The sequence below is a fragment of the Doryrhamphus excisus genome, chromosome 5 (assembly GCF_030265055.1).
Source record: "Doryrhamphus excisus isolate RoL2022-K1 chromosome 5, RoL_Dexc_1.0, whole genome shotgun sequence".
Lineage (NCBI taxonomy): Eukaryota > Metazoa > Chordata > Actinopteri > Syngnathiformes > Syngnathidae > Doryrhamphus > Doryrhamphus excisus.
In genome coordinates this window covers 11,596,319-11,619,639 of record NC_080470.1, presented here as the reverse complement: position 1 = coordinate 11,619,639, position 23,321 = coordinate 11,596,319, and the positions used below count along the sequence as shown (strand labels likewise).

Below are 23,321 nucleotides of genomic sequence, written 5' to 3'. Positions count from 1 at the left end.
TCCAATCAACATTTTATTTGAGCGAGAGACTAAATAAAGCCGATGCAACTCCTCACCAATGGATTAGGCTTGAGAGCAATTTTAATGCCATTAAAACGGCCACTGTGTGTCAGAAATGCATCATGAGAGGAAGGAGAAAAACACATGACAGGAAGGCAGCTGTTACATTGGGTACCACATTAAAAAAATACACATTGTAGGGAAATTTAACACACACACACACTCACAGGCACACATAGTTCAGTATCAAATGGGAAAATTGTAAATAGTTCATGCTGTTTCATTTGTAAATTATTAACATGTTGTGTGAAAGTGAAAGTTACATATCTTTTCTGATGTATCTTGAAAATATGTATCTTTTCACAAAAAGCAGATTTTCTTTTTAGTTGGGAACTGATATTTTCCTGAAACTTAACTAAGTTCTACTGCTGATGACTAAAGAACAGAAAAACGTAGAGACAAACTTTTTTGTTTATATAGCCATGGAACATAATATTCTGTGTGAATGAAAGATCAGTGAAAATGGTCTAAAATGTCCTGTACTGAAGGGGTTGTCTTTTGAAAATAGCTGGGATTGAATGAGTTAAGGGTTTAGATTTTTTTCAAATGAAAAACAATAGAGTCATGGAAACGTACTGGCCTTTAAAGAGTTAAAATAATACAATAGTATCATTCAGGTGGAGGTAGTTTTAAAAGATTGACTTGTCTTACTGAACTGTGAAAAGTGAGCATTGTCTCACTGTAATTCACACTTTGTCAAAATGGACGCCCTACACCTCAGTATTTGTTTCAACATTAAAGGTGTTTCGATGGGCATTTGTTGCAGCCCTTGTCGATGGAATCCATCGCTTGCTAGCTGTCATGATGGCATTTGTGATGCTAGCACGTTAGGTCTCAGAAGTTTGGTGCTCTGCATGTGTATCTATGAGGTTTACCTAATGGCCAGGTGTCCCAATACTTATATCGATATAGAGAAACCCCATTTGGCTATTTACATGTGACATAAATTAGTTCTAAAAGTCCAAAATAAAGATTCCCAATCAGTCGTATAGGAGTTCATAAAAAGCCTGGTTCTCACTGTCTATGAAGGAGTGCAGCGCAGACAGCATGGACCCTTCCGGGCCCACGTAGGCTGTATACTGCAGCTCCTCGGGGGTCGGGGTTGGCTGTGCCTGCAGGCGTCTGGGCTGTAGTGAGGTCATCGGGGTGCTGGAAGTGTGGTTGGGGCTCACGTGCTTCTTGTGGCGGGCTCGGCAATTCTGGAACCACACCTGTATGAAGGTACCTCTGCTTTAGGTCATCCTGGCATCCATACTTTTGTTTATTATTGCCACTGACCTGTATGACCCTTCGACTGAGGCCCGTCTGCTCGGCCAGCTTCTGCAGTGTTTGTGCGTCTGGGTTGTTGTCCTGTGCAAACTGAGCTTGCATCACCTGCACAGACAAAGTGAACAGAAAAAAACAACCATGATATATTATGTAAACGTACATCAATTAAATATATCAATTAAACCAAAAGAAGCAGCGGGATACATTCGTTTTTAAAGGAGCACATTCAGCATCAGCTTTTGTTACTATACAAAATTGTTAATATACATAATGGAACACAGAGGGCCTTTTGTTTCATCCATACACAACAATACTGGTTTTACACCCTCAACATATCTTCACATAAAAAAGTAATTTATTTAAACTGTTGGTTTACCTGAAGCTGGTCAGCAGTGAAGCTGGTCCGTGCTCTCTTGGAGGGTTTGGGCTGGTTAATTTCTTGTTCAGTGGGCACCGCACCCTCCATATTCACACTGCTGCCTGCAATGTTAAATATCATATAATAACAATATATTGTTAGGAAATATAAGCGATATTTAATAATAATTATCCTCCTGTTCTTTGTGTGTTTGTGTGGATAGCTTTTGTTGACAAATCAAAAAAAATTTTGCAATTGAGCAGTTGGGATTTTACGCTATACATTGTTTTGTTTTCAAATATAAATTACTATTATTACAAAATGAAATCTAATGTTTTATAATTCCCAATTCGCAAACAAAAAGTGCTAAATATTGTTCAAATTAAATGAAATGATTCACAATTTGCAAAAATGAAAAATGTTGTTCTAAATATATCTATAATTTATTAAGGTAAGGTATTTCCTGGAATTATGATACAGCTTTTGCATTATATATAAATAAATATATAATTATTACTTATATAATAGTTGAATAAAATGAAACAAAATTGTATTTAGAGCACAATGTTCACAATTTGCAAATGAAACAATTAATAATAAATATTTATGATTTACTAAGATAAGGTATTTTTGTGGCAGAATAAGAATAACAATCATTATTATTATTAGAATGATTCAAACCAGAGAACTGATCAAAGTTCAAAACCATCCATGGTAATGTTAGCATGTGTGTATCATTTAACAATAGTGTTTTTTGCATGTGTGCTAATGACAAAACAAAACATTCATTACCTCCAGTAGAAAGCATCCAACTTTGAAGATGTCCAAAAATCCCCAGCTACTATGTAAAAAAAAAAAAAGTCCTATACTACAGCGTCCAGGTCTACCTTTGTCCCCCGATCTCTTGAGGTTTTCCAGCATGCAGTCGTAGTGGACCCTGCAGAGCACCTTGTCCTCCACCAGGGCGAACTCCTCACCGGTGGACAGCTGCCTCTTGCAGGAGAAGCAAGCGAAGCAGGCCAGGTGGTACACGTTGCCCTTGGCACGGCGTACCCAGTCTGTGGAGTGGATGTGGCGGCTGCAGCAGGCGCACCAAGTGCCAAACCTTCTGTGGGTCAGAGGTCAGGAGAGAAGCCTGATGGCTGAGGACTGTTTTAAGCTTGATGCAAAATAAAACACAATGAAAGAAAATAATATGTCTAAAATAATAATTGTACCAATAATAACACGGCACAATGTTAACTGATAATCAACATTTATTTTATAAGTAAGAAAAGTTCTTCAATAGTGCAATATTGTTTTAATGAATTAACTAATGTTTATTCATTTTATTACTATATTCCAATGCACTTAAAATATCTTAAATATATCCATCTATCAAATCCTACCCAAATTTGACAAATGTTGTTCAACTACCTTATTCTTTACTATTATAAGTACATGTGTATTTAACAGCTGTTGTTCTTTGATCAGTTGGGTAAAATATCTCTTTTAATCCATTTATTTGATCATGCAAATACAAAAATATAATTGGGAAAGCAAAAAAAAATTTTTTTTAAAGAAGTAAAAGATTGATAAGAAAAGTCATGAAATATTTTGTTTAATCAGTTTTGGGAAAAACTTATTTTATAAATCTTTATTTGTACAAATACAAAAATACATATATATATTAAATGAATAAATAATAACACTGGCAAAAGCCATGATACTTTTTCTTTTATCAATTGGGGAAAATATGTACATCATTATTTTAATCAATGTATTCCTTTATATATTAAATGTTTATTCATATTGTAAATAAATAAACGGTTGATAATAATCATATCTATTTTATCTTTAAATCTACAAGCTTTTATGTAAATATTTTACACCGACATGAGGAGGACTATTTCTTTTTTTTCACTGCACTTTCTAGTTTTATTCCAATTAGTACTAAGAATGAAAGGTACAGTATATGCACCTACCTGAAGTAGTCCATCTTACAGAAGACCTCCTTGTCCTTGATGTAGCAGCTGGTGTGGCTGCCAAGTGCAACCTGGCACACGCTGCAGCACAGACAGCGTACATGCCAGCACAGGTCGCTCACCTGTAGGGCACAGCAATAAAACACACAAGTGAAGACCGTTCATTTCTTCTGTGAGGCCTGTGTGACGTGAATACAGATGCCTGCAAACCACAAAAATCTTAAAGACAAAAAAAAAGTTACCTTTAATAAATATTTATCCACTATTTCTTCATTGCAGCTGGCGCACACACTTCTGCTTAAAAGAGGCGCGGAGGACATCGTCTGCAGGGTGGATGTGTCTTCATCCACCACGTCCACCTGTGGGGGAAAAGTCAAATCACCAGAAAAAAAGTCACAGGAAGCACTTTTAAGTACTTTGTTTTACTCCGCAGAGGTGAAAAATGGGAACATCCTTCATACCAGGGGGTCCCCTCTGTCCAAAATATGATCTTTGCCGTCCTCACACATGATGAAGATGTCTGTCCCTTTCTCTGTCTGTCTCTGTACCGCTCCATCCATCCTATAAATATCATCCTGCCTGCTCACCTTTCACCATGACAACGTCAGGCCCGTTTAGGCGTAAATTGCAATTTAAGAGAGACGTGGCTACGTTGTTACTTAGACAAACAGACGACACTTGAACCACACTTGGTCTTTTTAAGCGCATTTATGCTCTTCAGATCTGCGTGCACGCTGCAAGTCCATTTTAGTTGTCAATCATCCGCGCATATCCTGCTAAAGGGCATTGATTTATTTAATAACAGCAATTAAAAGTCAAAAAAGAAAAAAGGTGAAGAGGTCTCATTAACTGCTTGAGTTTTAATGATCACGGAAGGAGTCAAATTATTGTGCAAATACTGAGCTGTCCAGACTGCTTAATGACAGACTAGAAGAGAGTTTTCAGCGCTAATTGCCAGAAACAATTAGGGCCCGGTCATACCGAGCGTGGCCACCATAACCAGCCGCATGCACGCATGGACTCACCTCATCGCTGCGGCTTACATCCACGACGCAACATTGAACTTTCACCTCACTTTTCCAGCGCATGTCTCATGCCTCCCTCCACACTGCACACTCCTTTTCATCTCAGAGGAGTTTAAGTCCCGTTTCCTGAGGGAGGATCATAATTCAGATTTCAATGTCACCTCAAGACACACCCCCTCGGGATAATCTCTTTGTGTGGTTCCCACAAGTAAAACTGCAAGAAGAAATAAGGTGCAGATTTAAGTCACTAAAATGTTTTCAGGACACAAAAAGATGAAACAGGTAATGTGGGTGGCCACTTGTGACTGACACATGACCCTTGTTTAAGATTCTTGAATATACAATTACATTTAATGCATCATGTCTATAAACTGCTACGAATTGTAAGACTTTGGGTGAGCCCTGAGCAAATAAGGAAAACAAAATATTTGTTTCAATACTTTACATGTTTATAGAATAAATTAATACTAAGAGTATTTTTATAACTGTGTGCTGTAGTATTATGCATGTATACAAAAGCAAATACCTGAAAACTATTTACATTGTATCATATTGTATGATACTATATTTAATATAAAATTTATCTTTTGATGGGTGTATTAAAATAATAATACAAATAAACAAATACAATTTAATGCAATTGTCTTTCAATTTAAAATTGTATTTCATGAAGACAGCGCAAGTTCACATTTATCATACAATCAATAGTTTATTTATAGTTATTTTATATTTTCTCAATTAATATTTTTTCATGATAAACAATGTGACCAGTACCGTGTCACCCCGCCTCTCGCCCGAAGACAGCTGGGATAGGCTCCAGCATCCCCCTGACCCTCGTGAGGAACGTTACAGAAAATGGATGGATGATAAACAAAGTATCATTTTTTAAACAGATAAAAGACCAAAATATGTGCTGTACTAAAATACTATCACATAGAAAATTATTATATAAATATTGGATAAATGTTTATAAACCATAAACTATTAAAACAAGGCCTGCATGGTGGTATATAGTGGTTAGCGCGCAGGCTACACAGCTATGAGACCCGAGTTCGATTCCACCCTTGGCCATCTCTGTGTGGAGTTTGCATGTTCTCCCCGTGCATGCGTGGGTTTTCTCCGGGGACTCCGGTTTCCTCCCACATTGCAAATACATGCTAGGTAAATTGGTGACTCCGAATTGTCCATAGGTATGAATAAGATAGATAAGATATGCCTTTATTCGTCCCTCAGTGGGAAAATTTGCAGGTGAGTGTGAATGGTTGTTTGTCTATATGTGCCCTGTGATTTGCTGGCCAACAGTCCAGGGTGTACCCCGCCTCTCACCCGAAACAGCTGGGATAGGCTCCAGCCACCCTTGTGAAGATAAGCAGTAGAAAATGAATGAATGAAACTATTCAGGGATAAAACGTGCACTTTGTCTATTTTTACTTCACATGTTTACTTGAAAAAAGCGTATGCATTATGAAAATGCCAGGTTTTAAAACAATGGGGGGGGGAAATGCCATTTCTAGTCAAATAAAGCATCATGCATTTCTACTAGAGTGATAACCGTTTCTTTTTAATGTTATTAAGCTGAAATGTATCAAATTAAATTGTGCACCTGCCTTAAAAGGAGCAGCAGATACTGTAAAACGGGAATAGATTGTTTTTGTGAATAACTTGCTCCTCATGCCTGCTGGAGGTCTTAGCAGTGACTAACCTGCAGTGGCATGAAGCTATCATATCTTGCCAGCATGGTGAGCAGAGCTATAGCGTGCCTCCATGGAAGATGTGTCCTGTTCCAGCCAGTGCATATGAATACTTTTTTATCAGATCTACAGCTCTACCTCGGGGCCGCACCCGCCCCCACACACACTCCCTGCACCTGCATCTTCGTGTCAGTGTAGTTTGCCGATATAAAAGGTCAAAGGTGACAAAGCAGTGTTCATATCGAGTCCACCCATCTCGGTGGAGCAAGTGTTTTATCATCAAAAGAGCATTGCTTTCCCCAGACATGAAGACTTCTTCTTCCTTATCAAGCCTACAACTAGCGTCCCTCATACGAGCCCAGATGTTTGCACGATCCGCAAACGTTTGGCTTGTTATCATTCCGCTTTGCGGGATATGGAGCAGACAAAAACAACTCTTGGATCTGTCAACAAACTCGTTCAACTGCCTTGTGAGCTCACGTCTGGCCGCGTGTGACGCTATAAATACTCCTGCAGCAATGACAGGAAGAAGGAAAGTGTAAATAAAACGACATGATGATGATGATGATGTCATATGAGGGCATAGCATCATTAGCTTTAGCTTAGCATAACAGTTATGACATTCATGGTGCCTCCAAAATGCTTTGTAAGACATCCTTACATAAACTGTATGCATCCTCAAAATGTTAGAAAGTGTAGTATGCTACCTACAAATGGTCAAGGACTTATGCACAATTAGCTACGACGCTACAGAGACATTTGGCTTTATGGCAGCCATTCTTTTCAACCAATCCTGCTCAAATTTTACAAACATGTGCTCATCAGTCCCCTACAGAGGCGTACCAAATTTCATGGTGGTGTAAACACCTTTGGAGACCACATTGAGCTGTGTGAGAAATTTCAAGTTTATTGGACTTTATGGGATTTATTAACAGCACAATACAGTATGGGTGCATATTTTGTCAAAATTTGACCCTTTTGTGTGCAGCGGCTCAGGAGTAGAAAAGTTACAAAAACAAATATATACATTAGAATGCTACTGCACTATGAAATGCCATAGTAACCATATTTTCACAATATTAACATTATTAGTGGCTCCGGAGTATACGTTGCACCAGCCAAAAATGTACAACGAAGAAGAAAAAAACATATATAAGTCGCATTTTTGGGGGGAAATCTATTTTTATAAAATCAGAGACTAACAATAGACATTTCATCTTGAAAGGCAAGTTGTAATAACATTAACATATATGTAATACATATACTATACTGTATTTTTCCTTTTTTTTCCATTCATTTGGTCTCAATTGGTGATACTACTGTATTGTATCTCCAAATAAGAAAAAAATACATTTATTAATTCATTTTTAAGGCCAATAAATAATGAATAAAGTGTGTGAGGGTCTTTTCTAGAGCATTTGACCTCTGTGAGCCTTGCAGAAGATCCCCTAATGTGCTACTTCCACGTAGACTATGCTTGATCTCGTCAAGCGCTCGTTTATTTCATTGAAATCAGGCCAAATTGGGCTAGTTTACAATTGACACAAGCAGATTGGCGTGACCTTTTCTCCTTGCTATAAAAGGCTACTCACTGAATTTGAAGGAGGAGGAGGGATGCCGGAGTGGGGGCTTTTGGAGGGCAGGGGGGTTCCTTGGGTGGGAGGGGTATTGGGTGGAAATCACAGCACTGAAAATGGTAGTGGGCTGAAAAAAAGGGGCTTGATTGCGTTGGGGCGGTGTGCGAGTGGGAGCAGCATGTTCAGCCCAATCAGGACCACATAAGGAAAAAAAAAGTGCTCTTATCAACAAGTAATGGCCCACTTGACAATCACACAGGCACAAAAACGTCTCTATTTAACGCTGATTGCAAAAACCTCCGCTCCCCCCCGCGTCACCAAAAACCATAGGACTCCCTGAGATCTCCTCGTCGACAGCCAGGAATCTTTTTTTTTCTCCTCTGAATGGAATTTATAATAACCACTCTTCTTTTTCATGGCTAATTGTTATTTTAAGGCTCGCTGAAACGCTGTCCCTGATTACTGTGTTTATCGCCACCGTTCAAAGCATATCTATCTCAATTCCACCATGCAGCACGACCGTTTGCTCTGTCTTGCACACCATACACCTGCTCACTGGGAGAGGACACACTCTGATACGAGCCACCTATTCCATGGCTATACGATAAAACTGGGCTTCACAATGAAGCATACAGTATATACATAAAGTCATCCAATTTGGACTACAACCAACAATCTACTGTGGAGTACCACTGAAGAAAAGTGTGATGAAATAAAACTTAGGTCAAAAGGGTCTGGCTGCCCAGTACGAATTGAGCAGATGGCTTTACCCAAATGCTTTTTGACCCTTTAAGGCCACCATAAAAAGTCCAAACCCTTCCTTCACCTATATAGGCCATTCATTCATTCATTCATTCATTTTCTACCGCTTTTCCTCACAAGGGTCGCGGGGGTGCTGGCGCCTATCCCAGCCGTCTTCGGGCGGCCTGGACACCAGCCAATCACAGGGCACATATAGACAAACAACCATTCACACTCACATTCATACCTATGGACAATTTGGAGTCGCCGATTAACCTAGCATGTTTTTGGAATGTGGGAGGAAACCGGAGTACCCGTAGAAAACCCACGCATGCACGAGGAGAACATGCAAACTCCACACAGAGATGGTCGAGGGTGGACTTGAACCCTGGTCTCCTAGCTGTGAGGTCAGTGCGCTAACCACTCGACCGCCATGCCGCCCTATATAGGCCATACAACCATAAATGCTCCAAATACCACCTTTATTTCGTTATGTTTCATTACGACTGCCAGGCTCTCATTGCAAAAAACAATGGCATACAGCTGTGGCTGGAGGCAAAATCCTGATGTAGTTTTTAGAAGATCGCACAGTAACTGCATTTGAAGTATTATGATGAGTCAGCACCCATCAACTTTCTTTACTACTGTACTTATCTAGCTGCCACTCAGCTGTTGCTTACAACAAACCAATGAATGGTATTGATGGTAGCTGAGCAGTTTGCTCTTTGCCGTTATTACAACATTTGTTCTGTTTCTGCTGTGTTGTGCAATATACTTATTAATAAACAACTATGTGGTCGAAGAGAGCTGTGTTTTTCCTTCCACTTTCTCATGCACTCCAAATCATTATTAAAATCAGTAGACAGCATTTTGAGGCAACACATCTGTCAGGGGTTTTAAGTTATTATAGAAGTGGTTTACTTTTCTTTTTGTTTTACGCATGTAATGATTAGATGTTACATTAAGAAGTGCATGGCATCATAATAAGGTGTATTTTTATATGTTACCTGAGCAATTTACATTAGAGGCAAAATCCTAGAAACAGATGTACTGTAGACCACTGTGAACTTAATACCAACCATAATAGCATACTGTTACATTAACAAAAGCACATTTTTATACAGCTCTTTACAGGATCTAATTAAATAAGGTAAGAATTCCTTTTGTGTCGCAGGTTAAATTACTTACCAAACATCCCAGTGCATCTTATGTGTGATAGAAAAATGGCTCCACTCTCTGGTCAACTCAGGTACATACTGTACAAAAACAAAGAAAGAAACAAGGTATAACCGCACATACAAATATATATACAGTGTGTATCCTCCACTTCTTGTTACTGTGGCTAAATTTAATTTTGAGATGCATGATTGTTCTACCAAAAATTTAATGTTACGATTATTACCCATATAGTAAGTACACTGACTATTGAGTCTTGAATGTTCTCATTAATTTGTTGGGGAAAAAAGTAATGTAACAGGGGTGGGCAAACTACGGCCCGGGGGCCAGGTGTTTAAATACGACCCGCCCATTCTTTCCAAAGTATTTCAGTTCATTAACAACCTGGCATCATGGCTTGAGCCAACCTTTTTTTAGTTATTTTTTTCAATCAATCAATCAATCAATCAATCAATCAATCAATCTCGTTATTTGATGTGGTCTGCTGTTTACAAAGTGCTCCTGAAAAAAGGGACACAAGCACATATAACAGGTTGCATGACACTTTTACAGATACAATAATTGCAGGTAGACTGTTGGAATTATATGTGTAAAATATATAGTTTGTCAATTTTGTTAAACCAAAGTTTGCCCACCCCTGGGTTAGAATGCCGAAATGAATGTTATGTAGTTTTTGTCCACGAGAGGGCCTCAGAGGATCAATAAACCACAGTACTAGCAAAGGTACTTCACTGTTTCATGCAATGAAACTATTGGCAAAAGAGCATAAATAGCTAAAATAACATACATTGACATATTGCAACTTATTGTATATCGTTCCTCAAAACATACATAAGACTTGTTCTTTTCTTTCTTTAAATATGTTTTACTTTTAAATCTGCTTTGTTGGACTCACTCAGCGAAGAAGCGGCTAAAACGTTTGGCTTAACTTCATAAAAATAAAAAATAAAAATGCTCAGTCGACTCAGTGCAACATGTGCAACACAATGATATCATAATTGTTTACACATTCATGGTGTAAAAATAACACAGTACCTTGTCTTTGATGTGCTTACGTCGGACTTCTAAGCAATCAGAATCAGGGAAGTCAAACAATAAATGACGTCGATCTCATGCCAAAGTCACCCAGGGTTTCAGGATGTTAGCTGATGGGAACCTGGCTGTAGATAAAGGACGGGAGGCAAGTGGCTAAGGCAAGTTTATTATTGGCATAGTAGTCTCTGTTACGGGACCTTCTCAACTCACACAGCACACTTTCGGCCTTCAAAATAAGAGTGACATCCTGTTTACTTGTATTAACTAAATAAGGGTCTCATAAAAAACACGAGTGGTTCTGAGTACTTTTCTGTCATGCCCCATTTTGAAGTACGGATATCTATTTATTCATTTGTACTGTTCAGATTGAGTTCCAAACTGAAACCAGGGAAATGCAACAAAATGGGAGAGCAGTGAAGCATACAATTGCATTCCAGAGTCAACTTGCAGGCTGAGTACAGCAAATTCATACATGTTGGCAGGTATGCACTAATATTCAAAGTCCTCACTGCCTTCCACGCGTTCACCGTGGCCCCCCAGGGAGGACCCCGCTCCATTATTTGTGAAGCACTGATTAATACTTTTACTACTTTTCCAAAGTAAACAGATTTTGTTGAAGTGTACTCCTGTATAAATAAACCTTTATATTCCCATAACCTTTATATTCAAGCTCAGTAGTTTCATATTTATATCCTGGTTGAAAATAGACATGTAAGAAATTTAGAGTAAAGTTGATCTAAAGTTCATATCATTAGAAAATTGGGAAGTTCAGACATTTCATCCAAAAAGATTTCTGGTTAGAGCCCCACATTTAAATCACTTTAAGCCACTTTGGAACAGGAATAGAAACAAGGACTCGGAACAGGAATCGTTCAAATTCAAATAATGCACAATCCTATTCATTATTATAAAAACTGTAGGAAAATAATCAAATAAAATAAACATATTGAAATGTTTAAAATACATTTCTGTTATTGAAATTGTCAAAGAGTTCCCTATAAATATGTTTACAGAATTCAAAGTCTGTAGAAAGATCCGAGAAATTATGTGTGTTGAGTTTGATGTTAGTGGGACAGTGAGTGTGTGTGTAAGTGGAAACCAGCCTGCTTGCTTGCTTGCTTGCTTGCTCGGCAGCACTGTCACGTGATCTCCCATGGCAACCACTGAGTGTCGTCGGTTCCACTTCAAGAGAAGTAGAGGCTGCACCAGTCTAAAGCGGATGAGAATTTTCTACTCCAACAACAACTCTGCCATCGCCTCAACTGCCTTCACATCGGCCTTGTCGTCTTCCAGCCGGCAGCCCTGTGAAGTGGAAACATTTGAGATAGAGCCATGAGTCACTTCAACCCAGGGTATGTGTTGCACGATTTGACATGTTTATGGTATGGACTGCAATCAATCAGGGTGTCGATATAAGTTTAAAAGTCCAAAATCACAGGTTTCTGATGCTGTTTCTGGTTCATTATATCAATGACTCAAAACTTTTGAAAAGTGTTATTTGTGAATATGTGAGTAACAACTTAAGAAAATATGGTTGACGTTACATCATTTGTGTGAATTGTGAAAAACAGGTAAGCTGCCTTGTAGTATAACAAAGTGTAACAAGTTCACGACTGATTAGTTCATTGTGAACAACAGTACAGCAAGTCTAACACACATGCCTTTCGCACCAACAGCTGAGTATCGCAACTGATATTTGACAACGCATGCAGAGGCAGACAAATCTGCTGGATGCTGACCAATAACAGCAGCTATTGCAATAGCACCAGAACATGAAAAAAAAAGTGAAATTGACAATGTCAAGTGTATGAAATGTTGGACTGCCGTGTTTGAGCAACAAAGGTCCAAAGAGAGCATCCAGCACTGAAGAGTCTGCAGAGCGAGGCAATCCAGGTGCACAAAAGAGAAGCAGACAGGGTCAAGTGTGCTATGCTCTTGAAATGCCTGCATGTAATCAGACACCTGTAACACATCCTGCAGATGCAAATGTTTCAGAAAGAACAAAAGCTGTCCAAGAGTAGACGTAGTTTCTCCTAATTTAAACTCACAACTACGTTTGCAGGATTGTTTAGCTGTTAGTACTGTTTCTGACCATTTTTTAGTCCTGTATACATTTGTTTTAATTTTAGAATTTAATTATTCATTCATTCATTCATTTTCTACCGCTTTTTTCCTCACAAGGGTCGTGGGGGTGCTGGAGCCTATCCCAGCTGTCTTTGGGCGAGAGGTGGGGTACACCCTGGACTGGTCGCCAGCCAATCACAGGGCACATATAGACAAACAACCATTCACACTCACATTCATACCTATGTACAATTTGGAATGGCCAAATAACCTAGCATGTTTTTGGAATGTGGGAGGAAACCACAGTACCCGGGGAAAACCCATGCATGCACGGGGAGAACATGCAAACTCCACACAGAGATGACAAGGGTGGGATCGAACTTGGGTCTCCTAGTTGTGAGGTCTGCGCGCTAACCACTAGACCGCCGTTAATTTTGTATGTATTTATTTTTTTCTATTTATTTCCTTAATTTATATTTTTTCATCACTGTGTAAGCCACGCGTCAAACTCAGGGCCGGGGGCCAAATTCAGACATTTTTAGAAATGGACTTACCTGTCCATGACTAAAAACATCAGCACTTTAACTGCTACACCCGGTCTGTACAAAGTAACACCTTAAAAAGGCATCGGACAGTCAAAAGTGCTCATTTAACTACAGCAAAGCATGCTGGGAAATGTGTAATCTGCCCATTCTTCTGGTTTACACAGCAATCTATCTATTATCACACATTCTCGATTCTTTCTCTCCCTATTAGAAAGAGGGGGTTTTTAATCACAGGAAGTGACAAAAACTACAGAGACTACTGTCCTTTTTGGACATGTGGATTGCACAACTTTTATTGTGCGAGGTTACTTAATGTAACCCTTTAAGCATGTCCAAAACAAATAAAACCATGGCCGCGACTCTTCCATATCCTCATTAGGGTCGCGGGGGCCTCTTGTGGTTGTTTTTGTTTTTCCTGCAGGCTTATTTCAGCCTACAACAGCCTCACAGACAAACACCTCACCGGCTACTTCAGCAGTACTCGCATCAGGAGACACTTGCAGAGAGCCGGACTGGTACGTCATGAAGGATTGTCACTGTGTTTTTACATGCGCAAAACAACATTTAATATTCAGGTGTTGTTGTCTTTAGATCACAAGGAGTGGGCGTATTGTTCCCGACAAGGAGTACAGACACAAGCTGATCCAGAGAGCTCACCAGAGACATGTCAGAGAGTGTTTGGCCCAGGCCATTTTCCTCAAGGTGCTGGAGATGGAGGTAGGGGCAGGATTTAGAACACAGTGTTGCAGACACACAAAAAACAATTAGTATTACAAGGCAGTCAAGCATGTGCTGCTTAATGAGTGATGTTAATTAACCACCTTCTCTTGCAGCGTCTTCATCAAATGGAGATTAAAAGAAAACTGGAGGAGTTTGCCAGGCGGGAGCGAGTGCACAAGATGAAGGTGTGTCATTTGCATGTCAATACTGCTGTTGTTGAATAATCATCTCAGGACTCATTTGTTTAAACTATATCACAAAATGTACATGCCCTATTGGGGTTTTTTTCCCCCCAAGGTGGAGCGTTCTAAACGATTTGAAGAAGACCAAATGAAGTTACCACACCCACCCATGGGTGCAAGGGCAGTCCGGAAACAGCACTCTGGACCTGTGGGGGGTCACTGTGGATCCTCAGAGTCTGTGAGTCTCCGGAGATGAATGAGAACTTTCTGGGGAAAATGTGGGTCCACTTGTTTTTTCAAATGAACTATCACCAGGCAAAGATACTGTACTGTAGGTAAGGACACACTCATACTGCTGAGTATGTGTACTGAGTATAAATTAAAGACAGTGTGTGAGCATACCATTGGTTTTGACTTCAGGGCTTAGTTGGAATCTTTTTATTTCTATTGTGGAAAGTGGCTGTTAATCAGTAATAACTGGGTGGGAGGGACGATTGCCTTAATTATACGACACATCTAAGTTGGCTGCACATACGTACTTGTATGTATTTTATAAGTGTGATTCTGTGTGTATGTGTAGCCTGGTTCATCTCGACCCAACACAGCTCCAGGCAACATGCAGAGGCCCGTGCGTTTGAAGCCCATCCACAACAGCATAATGTCCTCCAACAGACGCAGCTCCCCCCACCGGCTCCACGAGGCATTCAATGATAACCAACCCTCATTCAACTGCACTGTAAGGCCTGTACAAACACTCATGCATCTACTTTTAAGCACACAGTGGAAGCAAATACACTTTTCCCCTTCAAGATGGAGAGGAAACCCAGGAAACGTATGACCGCATCGGATCCCTGTAACGGTATCTCACCTTACTGCCTCCCGGTCGTCAATAACTTTGTCACGCCGCTCCCTCCAGCCACAAAAAGGAAAGAGAGTGGGCCCAGTGGCGCCCCCAGCAGCACTCTCAGGAGCCGCCGCCGACTCCTGAGGCCCGCCACTACCTCCAGTGGAGCTGACGTCAATGAGGTCTTTATCCAGGCACTGCCAACAAGGACATCACCACAATTAACTGGCCAATTAGTATCAACAATTCCAAATTACACTGATAAATTAGGCTTCTGACTGTGTTTTACACACAGGAGCAGCCTCTCCTCAGGACGACAGTGCACCAGAGCAAAGTATGTGTCACCATGGTGTATTTTGGCAAACCAGTGCATCTTTCCCACGACTTGGACGACCTGAGGGACGAGGTCAAAGTGTTCCAGCAGCACTGCGGAGGAGAGAACTTGTGTGTGTACAAGGGCAGGCTCTGTGAGGGAGGTCAGTGACACATAACATTGACCTATACTCTATTTCACTTTAAGTGGTATATGTGCAATTATAAACATATTCTTGGGGGAAAAAAATGATTCAACACATAGTAGCAAATGGTGATTAATCATGATTAAATAATTTGAATATGTATTAATTGGATTAAACATTTTAATCATTTCACAGCCCAAGATTCTGATTTCTATCATCGCTACTAACACCCATTATATTAACATCATTGTGTCAGTTCTTAAAAAAACAACAACCTACGTTTTCCATCTTAGAGACATTCCAATTTGTGTCAAGGCGTCATCCAGGCTTCCCCTTCAGCCTGACCTTCTTCGTAAATGGGCTGCAAGTGGAGCGTCTCAGCTCGTGCTGCGAGTTCAAACACAGAAGAGGTCCCAGACTGGGCGGCAGGCATGGACACTTTGGCTTCACCGCCGTACAGCGAGCATCACCTTGCTACAAGTGAGAGCCAGCCTGTAGACGAAAGCAAATGATATGTGAATGAAGCAGAAAGACAGACAGAGAAGACATTTTGGGATCATCATACTAATAATATGCTTTGGCATCAACATAAAGCTCTGATGCAGGCTGTGTTTTTCATTAAATATAAAAAACGGTTTTACATTTTCTAAGTTTAAAACTGACAACTGACCTCTGACCTCCTTTTATTTTCCAGTATGCGGCCCTGCCTTACATTATTTTGTACCTTATCATATAATTTTTTTAGGTGCATCATAGCAATGGGGCTGGACAAAAAGCCCACTCCTCCACCAAAGAAGGCCAAAGAGAACGTCAGAGGAGAGGAAAACACCTTCAGCCTCAAGGACGCTCCCGTGATGGAGACAGGCAGGAGCACATCCCACTCAGGACGTGATAGCAGCTCTCCACAAGAACAACCAACACAGGACGAACACAGAGATGGTAAAACAAACTAAAAATACACAACACAGTATATTCATTCTAAACCAAAAGTGATTGGCAGACCCTAATCTCCCTGTTCAGATTACGAAGAGGACTTTGAAGCAGACGATGATAAATCAAATGAAAAGAAGCCTTTATCTTCAACAAGTGAAACAGACCTGCAGACAAAAGACGAAGTTTCATCGGACTCCGAACACAACAAAACGGACGGTGGGACGTTAACTGGCCAGAACCATATTTACAGTAGCTACGTGTGGGTTCTACAATATCCTGTAGAAGAAGCAGACGTCAAAGAAAATACCAATAAAATATTGTTATATATTATCGGATTGTGGAATATGTAGATTACATGTGAAAAAGTCAGAAAAATGCTAAAACTTTTAATGTTATTCATTAATTGAATTGACTACTACTACTGCCACTACTGTTAGGCTAATTGGTGACTCTAAATTGTCCAGAGGTATGAACGTGAGTGTGAATGTTTCATGTTGTCATTCATTTTTTTAGTTTTTTCCTTTTTAAAGACCCACTGAGGTTACCAAATATGGTTCCTGGCTCGCTACACAGCTACCATCTTACTGTACTACCGTGAAAACCTAGGGTGGAATACTCATTTTAAATGCTTTTGCACAGAAGAGGAAGATGTGAGGCCTCGTTCCAGTTCCAGTTCCAGCTCCAGCTCCAGCGCCAGTGAGGAGAGTGACGCTGAGGCTGAGGAAGAAATAGAAGAACCAAAAGAAGTCCTGCAGAAACAGGAAACTTCGCCTCCAGTTGAAAAGGACCAGGGAAACCCAGAAGTCACCGAGACGGAGTCTGCTGAGGTCAAGGGCACTCATGTGGAGGACAGCGGGGAAGTCTCAGACACCAGCGTGCCCACGGTGGATGAAGATGAACAGACTGAGGAAACATCAGAAGAGAGAAAAGAGGGTGAGGAGGCAGAAAATGGGGGTGAGCAAGAAGAGCAGGAAAGGGGTAAGTAAATTACGGTGATGTGTTCAGATTCTTTGGAAGATTTTTCCACTATTAAAGCAAAAATGAATAATTGTCACAATATTAATGTTATTGTCAACTATTTAAAGAAACCATACCTAGGACATTTGGACCATTGTACAATGGTAATCATAACTAATTGAAAAATCTCACAAGGTATTCCAATAATTAACATTTTAAAGTGAGGGGCAGTTTATGGAATTGGAATGTGTAATAATGGAAAAATACATTTCTATATTTATTTTTGTTTCTCCCTTGCCTGATTCATATTCACATTATTTTTCCATTCTTTTTTCCCCCAGAATGTTTTTGCTTTGATTTTCATTCTAAAAATGTCTCATTGTAATTTGGGACATTTAATATTACATACAGTTGCACTCAAAATGATTCAAACGTCATTATATATTTATTTTTTTATAATTTAATGGTTTGCAATGAACTGACAAACACACTCTTCACTACTAATATTACACTATTGAAGTGTCCATCTAGTAAAAGTTTGTGATTTACAATGCTGAGTGGAATAATTTTGAGTACAACAGTATTAAAAATATTTGAAATTTATTAGATCGTCTTTATTAGATCTTCTTCTAACATTTTTTAGGTTTTAGACTAAACATGGATGTGAATCTTTTTAAATATGTGTTTTTTCAAAACACAATGCAGGACTGACCGCAAATGTCTACTGTTGTTCATTGTTTACTACTAATGTTTGCTGTTTTTATTTAATGATTGATGTGTTCATTGTATGTGCATGTACATTCTTTTTATGCTTGTGTGTGCTCTTTTTTTTTGTTTGCATGCATTGTTATTGTATGTTTGCACCTTGCACAATTAAAAACCTTGAATGTGTGTGTGGATTTGTGCTTCTTTGCCAAGTCTCTGTCATGCTCTCTTGTTTTTAAATTTTTATATTATTGCATTCACCATACAGTAAATCCTTCTCTTTCCAAAGCCAAATCTGTGCAGGAGAAGCTAGCCGAAGCCATACTGACAGAGTCCCGGTTCAGCTCTGAGCCAGAATTGAGCGACACCAGTACTGACGAGGAGGAGGAAGGAGCTTTGGTACCCAAAGACCAAAGGCAGAAGCCGGAAAAAGATGGTATAGCAAAGTCAACTCCTGCTTAAAATATGTGCTTGACAAAGAAAACTGTACCAAATAAGCTGTTTTTTTTACTTGCAGTAGCAGTCATGGTAATACCAGTAATAACATGTGAGGAAAGTGTGTCGAAGAATCAAGAGGAGCTTAAAGGTCAGGTTGAAAGCCAACCCCAAGAGATTAAGGAGCATGAGAAAGTGAAGGAAGACAATCATGAAGAGAAAATCCCAGAAGGTGATGAGAATTTAGAACCTCAAGACGATGCCTTGACTACATCTATTGATGCAGAGTTGAATAAAACGGCTATTGATGCTCCTGAGGAGGCAGCGAGTGAGACAACAGAGACAAAAGTGGAGAACCAAGAGGCCCTCAGCGGTCAGGTGATGCAGGATGCAGAGGTTTCTACAGAAATTCTATCAGATATAAAAGAAGAAGACAATGTAAATGATGAAAACAGTAATGTGGAAGTTGTTGGAGATACTGAGGAAAGAGAAACAAGCAAAACGTTTGAAGAAATAGATGGACAAACAAATCCTGGTGAGAAGTCATGTGAAGATCTTAACAAGGAGGAAAACATTGCAGAGGAAACGAATACTGATGCAAACAATGAAGAGGCAGTAACAGATCCAGCAGAGGCAAACCTCATTGAAGAAAAAACTGAGAGAGAAGACAGTGATGGCCTGAAGAGCAAAGAAGCAGAGGAAGAACAGGAGGAGAAGGATACCAAAGAAATAAACCTAACAAACACAGACGACAGAGATGGGAGTGAAGTCAGACAGAAGGACAAAAACGAAGCTGTTGAAAGTAATGATGTGACACATGAAGACGAAGATGAGAAAATCCTGACGGCTGAGCCCAAGGACAGTCAAGAAATCGACGAAGCAACTACAGAGGATGCAGAAGAAAGTGAAGCGAGACAGAAAGAAGCCGCTGATGCCAGTAAAAATATAGAAGAGAAATTTGATACTGCTAAGAACCATGAAGGTGAAGAAATCAACACAGAACACATGCAAGCAATAGATAAGAACAATGTTCTTATTGATGAAACAGAAGAAGAGAAGATCACTACTGATGAGGCAGAGGAAAGAAAAGAAATAAGGGGAATAAGAGATATTGATAACGAAGAAAACATTCAGTCTGCGGAAAGTGAAGAAATCAACAAAGCAATCACTGATAATAGAGAGGAAATTGAAGAAAAATATAAAAACCATAATGAAGATGTGATGGATAAATCTGAAGAAGAGATGGTCACTACCAGTGAGGCAGAAGAAAGACCAGAAACATCTATGAAAGATGAGAATGAAGCTGAAACAAGTCAGGACTTCAGGGAAAGAACTGCGGAAGTGAAAATGGAGGCAGAGGAAGCTGAAGAAACAAACAAAGTCAACACAGATAATGATGAGGTGATTGAAGAAGACGATGAGAACAAAGATGTGACGGATAAAGTTGAAGAAGTACTCGTAACTAATGAGACTGAGGAAAGTGAAGAAACAACCAAAAAAGACAATGAAGCAGAAGGATGTAAAGACTTCAGGGAAAGAAATGAAAACAAGAAAATGGAGGATGACATAGGTGAAGAAACCAACAAAGCAGACATGGATAATACCGAGGACACAGAAGCGAGAGATACAAACAAGAATGAATATGTGACAGTTAAAGATGAAGATGAGAAGCTATTTACTAATGACACAGAGGAAACAGATGATGGGAGGAACGATCTAAGGGATAGACATGTGGAAGAACAAACTGAGGCCATGGAAGATGTGAAAGAAATTGGAGAAAAAAATCATGTGGCGGATAAAACTGAAGAACAGAAGATGGCAGTGGAAATAGAGGAAACATCAAAGATACATTCAGAAGAACAACACCTGGAAAATGTAGAAGTGATAAGTCTGACTGAAGAAATAGAAAAAGTTCCAATGAAAGACAACAATAAGAGGAGCGAAGTTGATGCTGAAAACGGGGAGACATCAGAGCACCTTGAACAAGAAAGAAAAGGCAAGTCTGCGGAGTTGGAAAAAAACAATGAGGGATCTGGGGACGTCCAAAAGTTTGAAGGTGATGCCGAGGAACTGGTTACCAAGAACCACTTTCAGCTAGCTGTGGCGGAGTTAGTCGAGGACTTTAATTCAGATGATCTATACACCAGCAGACAACACGGCAAGGCTGAAAAAACCAACAACAATCCTAAAACTGATTATTCCACAGAAGGTTACGATCAGTACTTAGCAGCTGAAGCGACTAATTTGAAGGAGACACCTGAGAAATTACACACAGAAGACAATCTCCCCAGCACCAAAAAAGGTTCTTCCACTGAGAAGTCTCGTTGGACTGAGGAGGCCAGCAAAGCCTCGGCGGAAGGAGCCGGCGTGCTTCTCCAACCTCAGTCAATAAAGGATCAGTCCACCAATCATCGCCATGGAGAAAGCCCGGAGGTATTAGCGAGAGCAAGCAGCGCTGAGCTCGTCACAAAGTGGCTCACCATGCATCAGACATCCAAGTTCTTTGAGACCTATGTTGAACCACTGGAGGACCTCACAGAGCCTGAGGTGGGTTCCAGGATGGAGGCCAGAACATCTTCAGAGATGTTGATTAGGAAGGCAATTGATGATGATGAAGTAGATAAAGATAAAGATAAAGCCAAAGGTCAGTCAGCACCTGAGAGCATTCACCTTAAAGATGTTGAACCCTGTGAGATCACCAGTATAGACGGGGAGGATAAGGTACAGGTCCTAATACCAAACGCTGACAGAAAGCTAACTGCAACAGACGCAAAGGTAAAACTCTCAGAGAACCAAGGATATCTCTCTGATGACAAAGTAGAATCAACTGATGGCAACATCGCTGAAACATTCCAAAACAAAGTGGAAAGTACGTCAGGAACCAAAACAGTGAGTGTCACGGAAAAGGAAACTGAATCCATGAACCATTCTCTGAAAAATGAACTTGATGATAAGCATGAATGGAATCCTTACAATGATGATCAGACAACTCCAGAAGGAAGGACACATAAAGAAGGCCAAGAAGTGACAAGTGAGGTAAGCCAGGAAGAGCGTGCAAGCGTCAAAGCCAAACCAACCAATGGGAGCATGCGGCTGATTAATGACATTATGAGCGAAGATCGTTTGAGCATGTCGTCAGTGGACAAAACACATTTCACTCAAAGTTCTTACTCTTTGATGGCATCTGCCAAAACTGAGAGTGGACATTAGATAACTTATTGTTCTTTTTTCTTGCTTCTTAAAACATACTATAAAGGCCTCATATTTTACAATTTTAAGTAAGGTCCCATATTCCTGTATTGGAAATGTCCGGCCCAAATTTAGACAATTTAAATGTGCTATTAGTAAATCCTACTACCGTTTTGTGTGTCTGTAGCTCTAATGCTAATGAGCTTTGTTTGTCTACGCTTCTCCAAGAAGCACCATTGTGCACTTAATCCACTTTTTCTTATACACTAACTCTGAAGTTGTTCAACGTAATAGATGCCATATATCAGATTAAAATTTGTAGCATTAAAAGAGTCAAATAGGAGGACACCAACGTGAGCAACATAGCTATGTGAGCTACAGTGCTAACATTACACTCACATTTAAAGAGCAGCATCATGCTAGGTTAGCGTAGCAAAAACAGAGCTTGGGACACTATTTTGGGCACCTCCTTTCTCAAAAAGATGAAAAAAAGACACTAGGGACACATATTGTACCTACTATACATCTTTATTACAACATCATTAAAAATTCTACACAATAGGCGGCCTTTAAAACATTGACATTACTCACATTTATAGAAAAGAAATCAGTGTACTTACTTCATCAGGTGGCTTGTCACTGGACACATCATTAGGAACACTTGCAGCTACTGTATTTAGACCCAAACCAGGAGGTGTGAATTTTGCCTTCACAAAAGCAATATGATTAACATATTGTTCCGCCATGCCCATGTTTGCTGAATAATATAAACAAATTGAAACACTTTTCATGAATACCACAGGTAAATGACAGCCACAATAATAACTGTGTAATAAAAAATAATAACACGTAGCCTTGTTATCGTTCCAAAGGCCTACTTATTGATACAACTCATCGACTGGAACTCATTCAATATTGTACCTAATGTTTGGTCCAGTGATGGTGAATGACGCTCAGGTTTTTCAATAGACTTCATTCATTCAACAGCAAAGAGAAACTTCATAATGATCTGTGACTTCTGCACACACGTTTACAATGGAAGATCTCTTCACAAAGAGGGCAAAGAGTTAGTAGGAGGTATCGAGTGCTATCTCTCGCCTCTTACCTGCAAACAGATACTCCTCCATGCACACTCTGTAAATGGCTGAATAATTCATAAAATGGCTTAGCTTACCCCCAAACACACATACTTTTACATGAAGCACAATAAAAATGTAACTGCTTATATTGTATTCCATGACTGTGATAAAATAATGTTTGCTCATAATTGCTTGTTATTATGTGGATTACTAAATATTCTGTGAAAGCATTGTAAACACTACCTCTATTTGCTGCTAAATTCATTTATTACCCTCAAGTGTGGGTTTGCAGGTTTGCACTGAATAAATAAAAA

At 39.7% G+C, this 23,321-nt stretch overlaps 2 protein-coding genes across 9 annotated transcripts in view; one reads left to right on the top strand and one right to left on the bottom strand.

Moving 5' to 3' along the window:
• The window catches only part of LOC131130220 (LIM/homeobox protein Lhx8), a 24,061-nt gene extending 1,271 nt beyond the window's left edge, over positions 1-22,790 (bottom strand). Inside the window, exons 1-13 of one of the 5 annotated variants that reach the window (XM_058074500.1) lie at positions 22,549-22,790; positions 15,989-17,545; positions 15,545-15,677; positions 15,276-15,448; positions 10,897-12,198; positions 9,874-9,941; positions 4,113-4,802; positions 3,894-4,010; positions 3,652-3,773; positions 2,575-2,795; positions 1,706-1,809; positions 1,339-1,434; positions 1,079-1,271 (exon numbers count right to left, since the gene is read on the bottom strand). In XM_058074500.1, coding sequence (XP_057930483.1) covers positions 1,079-1,271; positions 1,339-1,434; positions 1,706-1,809; positions 2,575-2,795; positions 3,652-3,773; positions 3,894-4,010; positions 4,113-4,211 — 952 coding nt within the window. In that variant the 5' untranslated portion in view covers positions 4,212-4,802; positions 9,874-9,941; positions 10,897-12,198; ... (2 more) ...; positions 15,989-17,545; positions 22,549-22,790. Of the gene's footprint in view, positions 1-1,078; positions 1,272-1,338; positions 1,435-1,705; positions 1,810-2,574; positions 2,796-3,651; positions 3,774-3,893; positions 4,011-4,112; positions 4,803-9,873; positions 9,942-10,896; positions 12,333-15,275; positions 15,449-15,544; positions 15,678-15,988; positions 17,569-22,548 lie in introns of those variants that run through there. The other 4 variants (XM_058074502.1, XM_058074501.1, XM_058074503.1 and 1 more) reach the window with 4 other exon arrangements.
• Positions 10,952-23,321, top strand: erich3 (glutamate-rich 3). 4 transcript variants are annotated; one of them, XM_058074487.1, is made up of 15 exons: positions 10,953-11,378; positions 12,031-12,248; positions 13,927-14,020; positions 14,097-14,222; positions 14,339-14,410; positions 14,523-14,645; positions 14,988-15,143; positions 15,218-15,433; positions 15,547-15,727; positions 16,003-16,189; positions 16,455-16,648; positions 16,730-16,858; positions 17,282-17,620; positions 18,594-18,740; positions 18,822-23,321. In XM_058074487.1, exons 2-15 carry the CDS (start codon positions 12,229-12,231, stop codon positions 21,947-21,949), a joined length of 5,112 nt encoding a protein of 1,703 aa, XP_057930470.1. In that variant the 5' UTR covers positions 10,953-11,378; positions 12,031-12,228; the 3' UTR covers positions 21,950-23,321. The 4 variants fall into 4 exon arrangements, with proteins under 4 accessions (XP_057930472.1, XP_057930470.1, XP_057930473.1 ...); XM_058074489.1 differs by having other exon boundaries at positions 10,952-12,248; positions 17,285-17,620; XM_058074490.1 differs by having other exon boundaries at positions 10,953-12,248; positions 13,938-14,020.

What these genes read in the sequence shown, in the direction of transcription:
- erich3 (XM_058074487.1), top strand. Translation starts at nt 12,229, where the DNA reads ATGAGTCACTTCAACCCAGG. An exon ending in AACCCTCATTCAACTGCACT is followed by an intron (nt 15,144 to 15,217) that starts GTAAGGCCTGTA and finishes TTCCCCTTCAAG; the next exon opens with ATGGAGAGGAAACCCAGGAA. An exon ending in ACAGGACGAACACAGAGATG is followed by an intron (nt 16,649 to 16,729) that starts GTAAAACAAACT and finishes CTCCCTGTTCAG; the next exon opens with ATTACGAAGAGGACTTTGAA.